Genomic DNA, 17,279 nt, shown 5'->3' on the forward strand with positions numbered 1-17,279 from the left:
AAATATGCTGCTGCACTGGCCCTGGAAGCAGAGCAGCGTTGTCCCCCTCATGTAGGCTATTGTTGCCCTCATGTATTAATATCCTCTCTCTGTTATATTGCACTTTGCTATGTATGCCGTCACCCACCCATTCATAAAAGTGTAGCGGTACCCCCGTAAGGGTTGCTGCGAATTATGGTTTGTCTGTCACCCTGCCCAGCCCTGAATTCACTCTGAAACATTCCGAGACATAAAGCAGTCAGTGAACTTTTATTTTTTTTTAATTGAGGGGTAGAACTTGGGATGGGAGATATAGAATGCCCAGCATAGATCAATAGAAATAGCTACTGGTATTGGGACAACTATGTACACGTCCAGTACATACTCCTTCAGCTTCTTCCTACACACACTTGCTTGAAGCTCATCACTCCTCACTCCACCGGCACATCACTTGCTGCAGTTACTCCTGTCAACTCCAGCACATCACTTGCTGCAGTTACTCCTAGTCAACTCCAGCACATCACTTGCTGCAGTTACTCCTAGTCATCTCCAGCACATCACTTGATTCCTCAGGATCAGCTATCACTATTTGTTAGTCAGACCTGACACTGACTCAGCCAGGCCTTAGCAAATGCCCTTTGCAGGCTGGGACCGTGGACCCCAATGGTGTAGCAGAAAAGTCCTTGTTCTAGCTGCCCTACTATGGCTACTGATCCCAGTTAGCTCTCTTGAGGCCCTGCCAGCTCTCCTGGCTGCAGCTGCCTCTTTCCACTGCCCCTTCCACCACAGTCACACTTCTGGTTCTGCACCCATCTCAGGCTGCAAGCTCCCAGTCATCTCAGGTGTGTCTCCCCAGTCCTCCTGATTGTGCCTCACTCACCAGCCCTCCTGGCTGCAACCAGCTGTCCTCTCTGTCTATTAGCAGTTCTCTTTCCCGATGTTCTCTCCTTGCTCACTTTTGTGACTCTAGTCCTGGACCTCTTCATGTGCTCCTGAAAGTGGTCCGCCTGCACCTGAGCCCAGGCCCAAGGTCACCCCCAGACTGGGGGGCTCCCTCAAAGGCCCCTGACAGCCTCCGCAACCTCTTATTCCAGCTCTTCCGCCGGACAACTGCTAACCAGCTGGGCTGACCCTGGGTATTTGGGGAGGCCTGCCCCCTGCCAATCCAGATGGGCATTGGTCAGAGATCCTCTAACACCCCAGGTGGCTCCATCTCCCCTCCCACCCCTCTTTCCAGAAAGCACTATAAAGCCCCGTACACACTATCAGATTGTCTGCTGAGTTTTTCCTTCAGATTTACCAAAACCATGTAGTAGCAGGCCCTGCCTGATTGCATACACATTGAAACTCCTAAGGTTTGACCTCATATTATATGGTTTTGGTAAATCCAAAGGAAAAACTCAGCAGAAAAACTGATAGTGTGTATGGGGCTTAAGCCTCTGGAAAGAAATAGGAGTTCCTGAGTCACCCAGCCCTACCGTGAGCCACACCCAGCCCAGAATGAAAGCAAATAGACCTAGCAACCAGCCAGGCCTGCTTAAATTTGCCTATCCTCTCTACTGGAGGATGCTACAAAAGTCTAGCTACAGTAAAGCTTACCGGAGTTCTCTTAATGACGCAGGGGGCCCCATAATTGGAGGAGAGCAGATCATGTGACTTTGACAAGTCTCCTGTTTTTTTTTCCCTCCATTCATTTTTTACTGCCTTCCACTGCTACTTTTTAAATTAGACCCCAGGTGTTTAATTTAGGTATTTTTAACTTAGTTTTAGGGCATAGGTGATATAATTAAGTACTGTGGGTAACTTAAGGGTAAGATTGAGGTTGGGGGTATGGGGAGGGCTCTTGTTTTTGAAGCTGACACAGCTCCATAGTGACAAGGCATCTTAAAAGCTCACCCTGTGACCCACTTATATTCAAATTCCCTGCACTCTCCTCCCCTCTATTGGAGCCATCGGTAACTACTCGTGTTTCTCAGTGTTGGGAACCAAATGGGAAGCAATGCCTGAGAATGAATGGCCAATCACTAAGCCTGAACACTGTCACATGAGAAGGAAGAGGACTCCATCATTCCTGTGTTAGCTGTGACAATATCTGATATGCCCAGGGTTTTGGACTCCCTGATCCAAGAGAGGATTGGAGTGGCAAGTGAGGACAGGGAAAGGGAAGTATAAGTGGATCAGAGGGTAGGCCTTCAAGATAATCTGTTGCTTTGCCAGTTGGTGTCCTTAAAGGGTTTAGGTTGGCCATACGTGGTTCGAATCTCAGCCGGTTCAGCAGGAATTGGCCGAGGTTCGAACAATTAATGCGCAGGCTAAATGAGTACACTTGGGTACAACCAGCTTGCTGAATTTGCTCCAGACAGGTGAAGACAATGGCCCAGCATGAGGGATTCCTGCATTAAAACTGTCTGTTTTGATTGGGGAATCAAGCAAATTTCTTTCCTGCAACCCATGGGATGCAGGAAAGAAATTTGTTCCATGCATGGCCGGCCTAAATCTTGAAGGTCAACTGCAGTCAGAATAGTTTTTGCAGTTTTGTATAGAGTTGGGAAAGGTTAGAACTCTTTTTAAGTTTTTATATTGCCAAGCATGTCCCCATTTGGAGATTTCTCCCCAACCAATAAAGTGGAGTTCCATTTTGAGAAGCACAGCATATTGCACACTATGCTGCCCTGTCTGCCATGTCCACGCACATCACCATAGGATAGAAGCATAAAGCTATTCTGTTAATGTGGCATTTCCTCCAGCTGCTTTCCGTTCAGAACATAAACCACGTTCTACTAAATGTATAATAGCTGCGATGCTTGGCTGTGTGAGTCATCCTCTGCAGCATCATCAGTGTGCGTCATCCTCTCCTAATTGATTACTAATCTTGACACTCCACTCACAAGCTTAATGGCAACATACACTATATTGCCAAAAGTATTGGGACACCTGACTTTACACACACATGACCTTTAATGGCATCCCAGTCTTAGTCTGTAGGGTTCAAAATTTAGTTGGCCCACCCTTTGCAGCTATAACAGCTTCAACTCTTCTGGGAAGGCTGTCCACAAGGTTTAGAAGTGTGTCTATGGGAATGTTTGACCATTCTTCCAGAAGAGCATTTGTGAGGTCAGGCACAGATGTTGGCCGAGAAGGCCTGGCTTGCAGTCTCTGCTCTAATTTATCCCAAAGGCGTTCTATGGGGTTGAGTTCAGGACTTTGTGCAGGCCAATCAAGTTCCTCCACCCCAAACTCACTCATCCGTGTCTTTATGGACCTTGCTTTGTACACTGATGTGCAGTCATGTTGGAACAGGAAGGGGCCATCCCCAAACTGTTCCCACTAAGTTGAGAGCAAGAAATTGTCCAAAATGTCTCGGTGTGCTGACGCCTTAAGAGTTCAAGAGTTCCCTTCACTGGAATTAAGGGGCCAAGCCCAACCCCTGAAAAACAACCCCACACCATAATCCCCCCTCCACCAAATAATTTGGAAGGGTGGCCCAATACTTTTGGCTATATAGTGTGGATGAGCATCCAGATAGAACACCTTTGGGATGAATTGGAGCGGAGACTGCGAGCCAGGCCTTCTCGTCCACATCAGTGCCTGACTTCACAATTGCACTTCCGGAAGAATGGTCAAACATTCCCATAGACACACTCTTAAAGCGGGAGTCCGCCGGGACTCCGCGTTTTTTTTTTTTTTTTAAAGCCAGCAGCTACAAATACTGCAGCTGCTGACTTTTAAAATAGTGACACTTACCTGTCCAGCGCGCCCGCGATGTCGGCACCCGAAGCCGATCTCTCGATCGTCTCTCGGGTGCTGCCGCCGCCATCTTGGGTATGGGAATCAGGAAGTTGAGCCTTTCGGCTTCATTTCCTGGTTCCCTACTGCGCATGCGCGAGTCGCGCTGCACAATAAGGATGGACCCGCTGCCTCTGGGATCTGTGTGTTTCCCAGCAGGCAGCGGGGGACTTTCGGAAAGGGGCGTAATCTACGCCCCTTTCCGCAGAGAGCTATCCTGGAAGTGGGTGCAGATACCTGTACTGTACAGGTACCTGCACCCCCCTCCCCCCTGAAAGGTGCCAATTGTGGCGCCGGAGGGGGGGAGGGTTCCGATGAGCGGAAGGTCCACTTTAGGGTGGACCTCCGCTTTAAACCTTGTGGACAGCCTTCCCAGAAGAGTTGAAGCTGTTATAGCTACAAAGGGTGGACCAACTCAATATTGAACCCTGCGGATTAAGACTGGGATGCCATTAAAATTCATGAGTGTTTAAAGGCAGGTGTCCCAATACTGTTGGCAATATAGTGTAAAAAAGGAAGAATGTGATCAGTTGTGTTCTATTTCTTTTTTGTCTCTTCTTCTCATATACCTCTCTAGAATAACATGCTAGCCATTAAGGATGAGCTCAGGCGTGTTCACATGCTCGACGTGCAGAGCCTGTCAGGAAGTCGGCGCAGCACTACGCTAATCACAGGCAGTGAGACATTGCCCCGATATGCAGCTGCAGAGATCGGGGCAATGTCTCACTGCCTGGGCCGACTTCCTGGCGGGCTCTGCACGTGGAGCATGCGAACGCGCCTGAGCTCATCCTTACTGAGAACTATCTGACATTGCTTTCAAAGTAATGAGCACCAGTGTACTGTGGGTTGGTGACCAAGCAATAGGAAAGAGTGAGATCACCAACTGGACTGTGCTGTCTACTAGGTGTGCCTGGATCACAAGCCTGGCTGAAGAGAACCTTTTGGGAGTTATAATAGTTGACATATACAGTATGACAGCGGTCTGCTTGTAGTTTTAAAGGGTATTACCAGGCATTATGTAGATTTAACCACAAACCTCCTTCTCTTCCTCCTAAGGAAGGGTCTCCAATCTACAGCCTGTGGGCCAAATTTGGCCCATTGCAAGATTTTTGGGTGCCCTGATGGAAGAGGGGACTCTGATGGGGACCCTGAAGTAAGGGGGACTTCAATCTTTGAATGATTTTGATGGGGACTCTGATATAAGGGGACACTGAAGTAAGGGTAGATGCTGATGTATGGAGGGCTCCAATGGTTTATTCAGAATGTCTTTGCTTTGTTTACTGAAGTTTTTTTATCTGTCGTTCTAAATCATAAAATGCTGATTACAAAAAAAAACTAAGAAAAACTCATTTAAATTTGATTTGTTCATTTATAAAAACTATATTTTTTGGCCCATGAATATATGTCCCAGCATTATTTTTTACTTTTGCTTTTTACCTGTATCGACATTATAACCAGGATTGTCAAATTCTTGCAGAGGCAGTTGCTGGGCACTCCTATTAATGAGGGCATGCCTCCACAACTACATCTCCCTGGAGCCGCTTCTCTACACTCACTACGTAGGCAAGTTTTGGGAGTCAAGGCAGCGCCATTGTTTTGCTGGAGAAGAAATGAATGTGTGCCGGTAGAGATGGACAGAGAGAAATGGGGATAGGTGGAGTTCTGTAGTCCAGTAGGCAGGGTTAACAAAACTAATTGGAGTTCAGCAGAGCACATACAAATGTATAGCCAGCTCAGAGAGGAGATGTCATCTTAAGTTGTTAATTAAGAATATTTCAGTGACGGGAGTGACTTAGACCCCTTTCACACCGCAGAGCCTAAAGCGTCGGCGGTAAAACGCTGCTATTTTTAGTGGTGTTTTACTGTCGGATTTGCAGCGCATTTCGGCCTCTAGTGGGGCGCTTTTACCCCCCGCTAGCGGCTGAGAAAGGGTTAAAACCGCCCGCAATACGCCGCAACAGCGGCGTTTTGCCAGCTGTAATACAGCGCTGATTTCAATGGGGAGCAGCGGTGGAGGAGCGGTAAACACACCGCTCCAAAGAAGCTGCTGGCAAGACTTTTCCTGACGTCCTGCCAGCACAACGCTTTGGTGTGAAAGCCCTCGGGGCTTTCACACTGGAGACAAATTTTCACATTTTTCGAAATATTATTATATCTTTTTATGTGACAACACTGAAGAAATGACACTTTCATACAATGTAAAGTAGTGAGTGTAAAGCCTGTATAACAGTGTAAATTTGCTGTCCCCTCAAAATAACTCAACATACAGCCATTAATGTCTAAACCGCTGGCAACAAAAGTGAGTACACCCCTAAGTGAAAATGTCCAAAATGGGCCCAAAGTGTCAATATTTTGTGTGGCCACCATTATATTCCAGCACTGCCTTAACCCTCTTGGGTATGGAGTTCACCAGAGCTTCACAGGTTGCCACTGGAGTCCTCTAACATCCACCAGCTCTGTGATGTCATCATGGAGGAGTGGAAGAGACCTTGCGCTCCTTGCGCAGTGTTGTCACATGAAAAGATATAATAAAATGTTTACAAAAATGTGAGGGGTGTACTCTCTTTTGTAAAATACTGTACAGTATCTCACAAAAGTGAGTACACCCCTCACATTTTTGGAAATATTTTATTATATCTTATATACTGAAGCAGAGCATGATTCCCTCCCTTTGGAGACTGGGCCACAGGGCAGTATTCCAACTTAATAACAACCCCAAACCTACTGCCTTGCTAAAGAAGTTGAGGTTAAAGGTGATGGACTGGCCAAGCATGTCTCCAGACCTAAACCCTATTGAGCATCTGTGGGGCATCCTCAAATGGAAGGTAGAGGAGTGCAAAAGTCTCCAACATCCACCAGCTCCATGATGTTGTCATGGAGGAGTGGAAGAGGACTAACCTGTGAAGCTCTGGTGAACTCCATGCCCAAGAGGATTAAGGCACTGCTGGAAAATAATGGTGGCCACACAAAATATTGATACTTTGAGCCCAATTTGGACATTTTGACTTAGGAGTGTACTCACTTTTGTTGCCAGAGGTTTGGACATTAATGGCTGTGTGTTGAGTTATTTCTTCAGTGTTGTCACATGAAAAGATATAATAAAATATTAACAAAAATGTGAGGGGGTGTACTTACTTTTGTGAGATACTGTACATATAGATAAATAGAAGAGATATCCTAGATGATGTAATTATACAGACAGGGGAGAATAACACATCGGCATACTGTACCACAGAGATCAAAATATCAGGTAGAAGGTACATTTTTTTTTTTTTTTAAAGTGTACATTACAGTAATAACTCCATGTAAATTGTTATCTGCAGCTGGAACACACTTGGAACACGCTATCAGAATCACAATGACCTTGCTTTAACCTTCACACTTTGTTCCTATCCATACAGGACACAGCTGGCCAGGAGAGGTATCGGACCATCACCACCGCCTATTATCGCGGAGCCATGGGTTTCCTGCTTATGTATGATATTTCCAACGTGGAGTCCTTCAACGCTGTGCAAGACTGGTAAACAAACACAGATTATGTTTTTTTGTTAATAAAGTTATGTACACCAGAGAAAGGGTAACAGTTTTCTGGGGGCTTGCATAAATATGTTTGAATTAAACTCACATATACAGTAGATGATATAGTCAAATTTACCTTTAAACCTCCCTTCCCCATTCTAGAGCATGCCCTTGCATTATAGTTTTTCTTCCATTTTGTTCCTGTAGCAAGAAACATATTTTATAACTTCCTGTGACATCATAACCAGGATTGTAAAATTCATACAGGTACGTTTGCTGAGAGCTCAGTTACTAATGACTTATGCCGCGTACACACGATCGGACTTTCCAGCAGACTTGGTCCGGCGGACTGGAATCCGTTGGACAATTTGATCGTGTGGGGGCTCCAGCTGACTTTTTTTTTTTCAAAAAGTCCGACGGACCTAGAAATAAAACATGTTTTAAATCTATCCAACAGACTAAAAATCGGGAAATCCATTCGTCTGTGTGCTGGTCCGACGGACCAAATACGACGCAAGAGCAGCTATTGGCTACTGGCTATTGAACTTCCTTGTTTAGTCCCATTTACGTCATCACGTTCAGAATGAATGGACTTTCGAACAAACTTAGTCCGGTCGTGTGTCGCCAAGTCCGTTTCATTCAGAAAGTCCATCGGACCTCCGCCGAAAGTCCGCCGGGAAGACCGTCGGGCCTAGTCTGTAAAAAAGGCTGGTCGTGTGTACGCGGCATCTGGCACGCCACCAGAACTACATCTCCCAAGAACTTATTTCCTATGCAATTTGTGGAGAGACCCATGTGAGTTAAGGCAGCGATATGGCTTTCCTGAAAAAGTTCACCTTTATGTAATTCACGGGTCATGTTAGCATGTTACGTTGCCAACATGTGACATGCACCTTGTTAAAAGTATGTAAAAAGACTCTCACTCCTCTAGCTCCTCCAAAAAGGGCATTTAACCCTTTTGCTTTTAAAGGGGAACTCCATAGCCCATTCTCCAATGCTCTTGTCTCCCCCCTCTAATCCCTTGGATTTCCATGGGCTAGCTTTTGCTTTTAAAGGGGAACTCCACACTCCCCTCCATTCTCAAAATGCTGTGAGGTGCCTTCACCAATCCAAACCACATCCTTTTTCAGAGCATACAACAGGGCCAGCTAGGAAAGGGGCGAGAAGAGTGATTGCCCGACCCACTCCTGAACCATACAAGGCCACATGCACTCAACATATCTGCCTGCCTTTAGGGCATGTTGGGCTCAGCCCAATACCAACCACAAAGCACCTTGTATCCACTAGTTTAAAGGGGCTTTCCACATTCTGTAAAGCCCCCTGTCTGCAGCCCCCCACAACCCCAGCCTAGGGTTGTGCGGAAGAGGCCCTTGTCCTCCTGAAAAAGGGAACAAAGTGGTTGACTTTTGGGGTGCCCCCAAGCATCCTCCCCCTTTCATGGGCTGGCTTGCTGTGGGTTTGGCTAGGTGTTTGTTAGTGTGTGGGAGGGGCACAGTATTTTTTTAAGTTTCGGGTGGTATTTTTCACACGGGGGTTCTCATTTTAAGCCTTAACAGACCCAAGTGGCCTTGTATGTTTTGGGGGAGCAGGCTATTTTTTGTTTTGGGTTAAAATCTTGCAGCTGCAATGTAGATTTCTAAGTTTTCCATCTTTGAAGTTGAGTTGTACATCTTTGAAGCAGCATTTTGGATACATGTTACAAATGCACCACTTTGCAGGCTTTTTGAGTGTGAACAGCACTTGGATTTTTCTGGGCATGCTCAGAGAGTGTGTTTTTTGGGTTAGTAATTCAAGGACATCCTTAACAGGTGTATACCCACTTTGAAGTTCTGTCTGTACACTGGGTGAATTGCATTTTGTGTGTTTCATGGACGGTGCATGCGTTTTCAATTGCCTCATTAGCACACAAACCTATGTTATATAAAGCTTGCAGATGGCATTCTTTACCTTGCCCTGAAAAGAGGCAAGCGCGTGCGTGCGTTTTTTGCTTTCCTTGCTCTTTTCCAAGTCCTGTTTTGTTGACCAATAAAATCTGTAGCAAATTTATATGTGTTTTGTTAAAAATTTGTATCGCACATGCATGCTCAATCCAAGTAATGCATTTTTCACCCCCCCCCCCACCCCCAAACAATTTTAATGCAACAGATATCCCAGCTGCAGCTTAACTAGGCTGATTGGCATGGCAAAGCAAAAAAAGGTGTGATTTGTCTAAAAGCTACTTTTCTGGTGCCTTCATGGTATCATATGTATGGATTGCGTGTATGCTGCCATGGATAGGCTCCAGGAAAGGAAAATTAGAGAGAGGTAAGTATTCAATTTTCCATTTTAGCGCAGTGGTTCTCAGCCTCAGTCCTCAAGTACCCCAGACAGGACATGTTTTTGGAATTTATCTTAGATAAAATAGCTGTCCAAAATACCAAGCCATTGACTTTGATTTAAAGTACCTGTGCAAGATAAAGGAAAACCTGCAAACATGGCCTGTTGGTGGTACTTGAGAACAGGGTTGATAACCACTGATTTAGAGCACTGAACTAAAAACTAACGCAAGACAATCCAATTCTAATTGTGGGCAAGTAAGTGTTAGAACCCCTGCTTGTCTTTTTTTAGGTTGGGCATTGTGTCCCTTTTCTGAAAATTGGCTTCACTTCCTGTTACATAGCCAAACAATAAGTGAGGGTAAAACCCTACCTGTGTCTTTCCTTGGGGACACACAGGTCAATCTAACTAGTGTCCCCATTAGGCAAATTGCACTCTAGCACTTTGTTGGGTACACCCCAAATTATTAGGTATTTTGGGGTTTATTAAAGCCAAATCCACTTTGCAATACATGTGTACTCGCTGTAAATCTGAGGGGAAGCACTGGTGATTTTATCATCCAATCATGTAGAAGCAAAGATGCTCTTTTTTTATTTTCCTTGCATGTCCCCCTCGGATCTCCAGCAACTGCACTTGTAGTGCAAAGTGGATTTGCCTTTAGTAAATAAACCCCAAAGTCCAACATACCTAAAAATTGGGGTGTACAGAGCAAAATGCTACAGTGCAATTTACCTAATGGGGAAACAATTTGATTGACCTGTGTGTCCCCAAGGAAAGACATTGGTAGGGTTTTACCCTCACTTCCTGTTTGGCTATGTGAAAGGAAGTGAATAAATTTGAAGGAGAAACTGGCAAAAGTTGGGAGGTGTCTTCTCCCTATCAGGTTTGTAGACATCCCCAAAAACTGTAAAGACTTCTAATCCCTCTGCACTCTATCCCCAAGCAAAAATAAGAAAGGATTTCATTTAGTTTAACTTAGTTTAACTTTGCAATTGCAAAGTTAAAAAAAGCAAAAAGCTACAAATGCTGCAGCTGCTGACTTTTAGTAATCGGACACTTACCTTTCCCAGGGTCAAGCAATGCGGGGGAAGCCCCACTCATCTCCCCCTCCTCTGTGGCGCCAGCATTGTAAATGTGGGCGAGCGGCACCACATGCCATGACTGGCCGGGCAATCATCTGGGACCTGTGACGTGTCCCAGATGTTTGCCGAGAGGGGGGGAGAGGTGATCTCCCTTCCGGTGCCGCTGTGCGCTCGGAGGAAGTGGACCCTCTAAAAACAGGGTATCCACTCCCCCTCCCCAAAATAAATGACATGCCAAATGTGACATGTCAGGGGGTCACCTTCCCTTAAAGCGGAAGCTCCATTTTTGTGTGGGACTCCGCTTTAAACTAGAACTCCAGGTTTAATTTCACTTGAAATTGTTGGTTTGGCCCAAGCTGGCTCAAACCAACCATTTCTATTGCAGATCAATGCAGCTGCTGGGTGTGCTGTAATCAATGGACTGTAGTAGCATTAGTTGTATACAGTAAGTGGCGCTCTATCCCAAGAACAGTACAGGAGACATCCCGTCTGCTGCTGGAATTGGGCTGAGTGCTGCTCCACTGTTCAGGAGAAGCCTTGTATGTTAATGAATAAAAGGCTTTCTCTGATTGGCTGTGGTGGAAATCATGGCGTCAGCTGCCTGCCTTTCGAAAGCGGCCAATCAGAGAGAGCCTTGTACTCAATAATATTAATACAAGGCTTCTCCTAAATGATGGAGGAGCACTCAGCCTGCCTCTGATTAATTCTAGCAACAAATGGGACGTGGCCCATACTGCTCTTGGGAAATGGCACAGCTTACTGTATGTAGTCTTTAATTCTTGCAGCAAATGGGAAGACGCCCTTTACTGCTGACACAACACAGCTGATGCAACTATAGTCCATGACAGCAAACACAGCAGTTGCTTTGTTCTGTAACCAGCTTGGCCCAAACAAACTATTTAAAGTGAAATTAAACCTGAAATTCTACTTTGAACTCATCTTGGGCAATGCATATGTTTTTGAGAGCTGAATAGAGTTTTTGTTTTTTTGCTCAAAAATACACTTTAAAATGATTGTAAATTAAAAAAATGTATTTATTTATTTTTAATAACAAACATGTTCTACTTACCTGCTCTGTTGCAGTGAGTTTGCACAGAGCAGCCCGGATCCTCCTCCTCCCTCTTCGGTGCTCCTTGCCCCTCCCTCCCGTCGAGTGCCCCTACAGCAAGCACCTTGCTATGGGGGCACCCAAACCGAGCTGCAGCTCCGTGTGTCCATTCAGACACGGAGCTGCTGTTCGGCCTCACCCCCTTTCTCTCCTGATTGGCTAACTGACTTTGATTGACAGCCGTGGGAGCCAATGGCGCCACTGCTGTGATTCAGATAATCAGGGGAGAGAGTCCCGGACCGCTGAGGGACTCGTGAACATCGCTGGATAGAGATGGGGCTCAGGTAAGTATTAGGGGGGTGCTGGGGAGGCTGCTACACAAAGAAGGTTTTATTTTTTATTTTTAAGCATTGAATGTATTAAGGTAAAAATCCTTCTACAACTCCTTTAAAAGTCATAATGTAAGAAGGCCATGAAGTCTTATTTATCTACAGTACACCAGACTTTAATAGTGTCCATCTTCTCCTTATATGGTTCAATGGCTTTCAATCAAATTGATACAAACATACGGCAACTATCCCAACCTGTAATTGGCCTTAACGGCAAGGAGCACATGAAAGGGTGACGCATGTCAAACAACAACAACAAAAATTCCCAGCTCAACTTACCAGCAGCCTGCAACAAACCAAATTGTCCTGTCTAACAATTCACATTAAAAACAGGGGTTTAGTTTGCACACATCTGCAAAAACATGCGTAAGCTGCAGAGGCCACTCCACGGCACCCCAGTATATCCGGTGTGTTGCAGGCTGGCTGGTAAGTTGAGCTGGGAATTTTTCTGTGTTGTCATTTCTAATGAAACTGACAATTCACGTCCATCCCGTTAATAATAAATCTATTCCCTGAAATTGCCAGTATGACCATGCAATGGGACTCCAGAAACAGCACTTTGGTTCCTGGAGTCCCAAAGTGCTTGGGACTCCAGGAACCTCTGTGCTTGAGTGTGATTGACCCCTGCTGTGGCCAATCCAGCCTATTTGATGAATTTTTAATTTATTTAATATAGTGAAGAATAAAACAATATACAAAGGTGGGTGGAAAGACCCAAAATTCCAAGGTGGGCAAGAAAAGACCCATGAACATCGTTCAGGAAATCTTGGCACTTGGGTTTACAATACGTTTAAGGAGTTGGCTTGTGACTTAGGCCATCAGACTTACATAAAGCTTATAATATCACCTGTGAGAGGACTGACGATTAAATATCACAATCCGATTGGGTCTCCAAATTTTATAAGTCTGTTTCTTTACTTGACAGGGCGACACAAATCAAGACATACTCCTGGGACAACGCACAGGTCCTGTTGGTAGGGAACAAGTGTGACTTGGAAGATGAGCGAATAATCCCAGCTGAAGACGGTCGTAGGTTGGCTGAGGAACTAGGTACGTGATGAATGGGATTCGCTCTGAATGGGGATTGTAGTCTTGTGACATCATCAAGCATTCTGGAATAAAAACTATTATGAAAATACAGTTTTTTATATTACAAATACAACCCAAGAAGAAACCTGTATTATTTTTCAGCTTACTGGTCCTTTTATGTGGTGCCTGCATTCATTTTCTTTTGTTAGGCCCTTTTCTCTTTACTTTAATCTGGTGATCCTGCGAGTAACACACTTCCTGCCCTAGGGTGATGACACCCACCCTTCTATATCTATAGTGTGTTATCACTCTAGCAAAGAACATGTATTAGGACTTCAGAACACCTCCCCTCTTCTTCATAACCTAGGCGAGGTGTTATGTAGTTCACAGAGACACTGCTAACTAATAATAGTGCAGAAAAGGCAGCGTTATCAACTCACTGGATTTCTGGGAGGATCAATGGGTATTTTTATCATTGCTAGTACTGCACAGTCTCCAGAAGGGGTCTCCAAACTGCAGCCCAGGGGCTGGATGCAGCCCATTGCTTGCCTTTATCCGGCTCTTGAGGAAATTTTCCTTCCACTGATATAAGACACTATTCCTCCCACTGACACCACATCAGGGCTGGACTGGGACAAAAATTTGGCCCTGGACTTCATCCAGACCAGCCCACTTTAAATTTTGCAAACAAGCACAAAAACAGTATATAAAACTATACGTAATTGTGCAAAAAAACATAAGTAGCATAACATAAGGCATCCTCACTAACCTCTTTTATTATTTCACTTATTCTCCTCTGTATTTTTCTCACATCACTGCGTGAAGTTGAGGGGCAAGTCGCGCAGCCATTACTTTGTCACTGAAACCGGCCCACTGAGCCATCGGCCCACCGGGAAACTCCCTGTAGTCCCAATGGCCAGTACATGCCTGCACCACATCAACGATGGGAAGCTATTAATCCCACTGACACCAACAACAGGGCAGCATTTCTCCCACTGGCACCAGCTTTAGGGCACTATTAATCCCACTGACACCAATGATGGGGCACTATTCCTCCCACTGACACCAACAATAAAGGCTATATTCCTGCTACTGATGCCAACGATGGAGCACTATTCCTCCCACTGACACCAACAATAAGGCTATATTCCTGCTACTGATGCCAACGATGGAGCACTATTAATCCCACTGACACCAACAATGGGGCACTATTTCTCCCACTGACACCAGCGATAGGGCACTATTAATCCCAATGACACCAACAGTGGGGCACTATTTCTCCCACTGAAACCAGCAATAGGGCACTATTAATCCCACTGACACCAATGATGGAACACTATTCTTCCCACTGACACCAACGATGGGTCACTATTCCTCCCACTGGCACCAGTGATAGGGCACTATTAATCCTACTGGCACGAGTGATAGGGCACTATTAATCCCACTGACACCAACAATAAGGCTATATTCCTGCTACTAATGCCAACGATGGAGCACTATTAATCCCACGGACACCAACAATGGGGCACTATTTCTCCCACTGACACCAGCAATAGGGCACTATTAATCCCAATGACACCAACAATGGGGCACTATTTCTCTCACTGACACCAGCAATAGGGCACTATTAATCCCACTGACACCAATGATGAAACACTATTCTTCCCACCGACACCAACGATGGGTCACTATTCCTCCCACTGGCACCAGTGATAGTGCACTATTAATCCTACTGGCACCAGTGATAGGGCACTATTAATCCTACTGGCACGAGTGATAGGGCACTATTAATCCCACTGACACCAACAATAAGGCTATATTCTTGCTACTGATGCCAACGATGGAGCACTATTAATCCCACGGACACCAACAATGGGGCACTATTTCTCCCACTGACACCAGCAATAGGGCACTATTAATCCCAATGACACCAACAATGGGGCACTATTTCTCTCACTGACACCAGCAATAGGGCACTATTAATCCCACTGACACCAATGATGAAACACTATTCTTCCCACCGACACCAACGATGGGTCACTATTCCTCCCACTGGCACCAGTGATAGTGCACTATTAATCCTACTGGCACCTGTGATAGGGCACTATTAATCCCACTGACACCAACAATGTGGCACTATTTCTCCCACTGACAACAGCGATAGGGCACTATTAATCTCACTGACACCAATGATGGGGCACTGTTCTTTCCACTGATACCAATGATGGGGCACTATGTCTCCCACTGACACCAGCAATAGGGCATTATTCCTCCCCCTAATACCAAAGATGTATTTTTTACTCCACTGACACCAGGAAATTTTCTACTCCTAATGGCCATGGTCTGACCCCCCCCCCCACCCCTCACCCCCACCCTCACCCCCAAAGTCTGGAGGAAAGTAAACTGGCCCTTTGTTTAGAAAATTTGGAGACCCATGGTCTACAGGGAAGATCTGGGGATCTTTGCTATTGGAAAGGTTATGGAACCAGAGTTAATTCTGATGTTTTCCTTTTGAAGTTTAATTGGCAGGTACAGTCTGTCAAATAACTTGCTAGTGATAGAGATTCCTGTACAGGATGGTGTTCATTCCACAATGACCCTTCAAACCTTCAAAAGATTTTTTGGGCATTTGACATACATCATCTACTGGATAGTACAGACCTCCATAAGAGAGAATGTACACATAAGCATTTGGCATCAACCAGATACTCCTTCCACTGTTTTATGGTCTTCTTTCATGTTCCTAGGAAAAGTTTGATAATAAAAGCAATATGCAATTTGAACTTTGTGCCAACCCTTGTCTACACTCAGCCCATCATTACGACACATAACAGGCCTTGCTTTGCTTCCTCCTCAGGGTTTGAGTTTTTTGAGGCCAGCGCAAAAGAAAACATCAATGTGAAACAAGTCTTCGAGCGTTTGGTGGACGTCATCTGCGAGAAGATGAATGAAAGCCTGGAGAACGGACCGGTGCCACCCAGTGGTACCGCACACCTTACCAACTCTAATCCAAAAGAACAGAGTAACTGCTCATGTTAGTCTGGAGCCCCATTTTACAGAAAGCACCCAGCTAGGTCACAGAGATGTCTCTAATTATATTCAATGCTCAGCAGTCAGCAAAAGTAATTGCCCGATTGGGACAGAGACCCCTATACTTTGTAATATTTAGATACGGGGTGGCTGTTTCTATTACATTCCCAGCTGAGTATATGAGAGACAAAACAAGACATTGTTACATACATGTGCCCACTATAATTCATTGTTGCAGATAATTTATATTCCAGCCTTACATGGGTTGTATTTAAAAACAACACATAACGTCACTGCCTGATATCACAGGACATCACACGGTCACATAGATGGGTGTTTCCTGGGGCCAAGATAGGTATTCCTTTGCCATCAAGTGCCAAAGATTATCCGAACGTGCCATCACGGCCTGTTCTGAGGGCTCTGCAAAGCATTGCTCTGCATGTTTTTTTTTTTTTGGTTTTTTGTTTTTTCTTCTCAAGTGCTCTGCATGATGCTACTGGACCCGTTCAAAGTGTTTTGTGTCTGGGACTGTACATGATGGACTGGGGAAGGAACCAAGGTCGCGGGAACATAGATCACTGTATATATCTGGGCATAGCGGCCATGAAGGTTCTGACTTTGCGGATATGTTGCCCTCTACTGTTGTAAAAAAATTAGGAGATGTTTACATTTTTAATAAAAGGAACCATCCTTTTATTGTATGCGGTCAGTGTTTGTGTAACGGTGATCAATCGGTGTCTTCATTTTTATGGGTTTTGGGTCTCAATCTGCTTGCTGAACCTGTAAATGTCGGTGTGTAAAAATTTCTATCAATCTAAAATGCAGAGTAAAAATGTAAATCTTGCCAGCAGGTACATGCATAAAGTGGACCAAGAATTGAATATATTTTTAGATGTTAAAGGGTAACACAACTTTCAAGGGAAAAAAAAATAGCAAAAGAAAAAAAATAATATAGCGAATACAATTATGACACATTGTAACTTGATGTTATTAACCACTTTAGGACCAGGCCTATTTCTGACACAATTTATGATGCTCAGCGACAGTTATGAATGAACAGAGTGATCGCTGACTCTGTGCATTCGGAAAAGGAAGGAGACG

General features: G+C 44.9%; 1 protein-coding gene across 1 annotated transcript in view; it reads left to right on the forward strand.

Moving 5' to 3' along the window:
* RAB3D (RAB3D, member RAS oncogene family) overlaps window positions 1-16,879 on the forward strand; it is a 57,942-nt gene extending 41,063 nt beyond the window's left edge. The window contains exons 3-5 of the mRNA XM_077470384.1: window positions 7,167-7,285; window positions 13,045-13,169; window positions 16,006-16,879. Coding sequence (XP_077326510.1) covers window positions 7,167-7,285; window positions 13,045-13,169; window positions 16,006-16,187 — 426 coding nt within the window. The 3' untranslated portion in view covers window positions 16,188-16,879. The remainder of the gene's footprint in view (window positions 1-7,166; window positions 7,286-13,044; window positions 13,170-16,005) is intronic.
* Window positions 16,880-17,279: the final 400 nt, after the last annotated feature.

This window comes from Lithobates pipiens, unplaced genomic scaffold (genome assembly GCF_037356315.1).
Source record: "Lithobates pipiens isolate NorthernLeopardFrog02 unplaced genomic scaffold, aLitPip1_a1.2 Scaffold_8, whole genome shotgun sequence".
In the NCBI taxonomy this organism is placed as follows: Eukaryota; Metazoa; Chordata; class Amphibia; order Anura; family Ranidae; genus Lithobates; species Lithobates pipiens.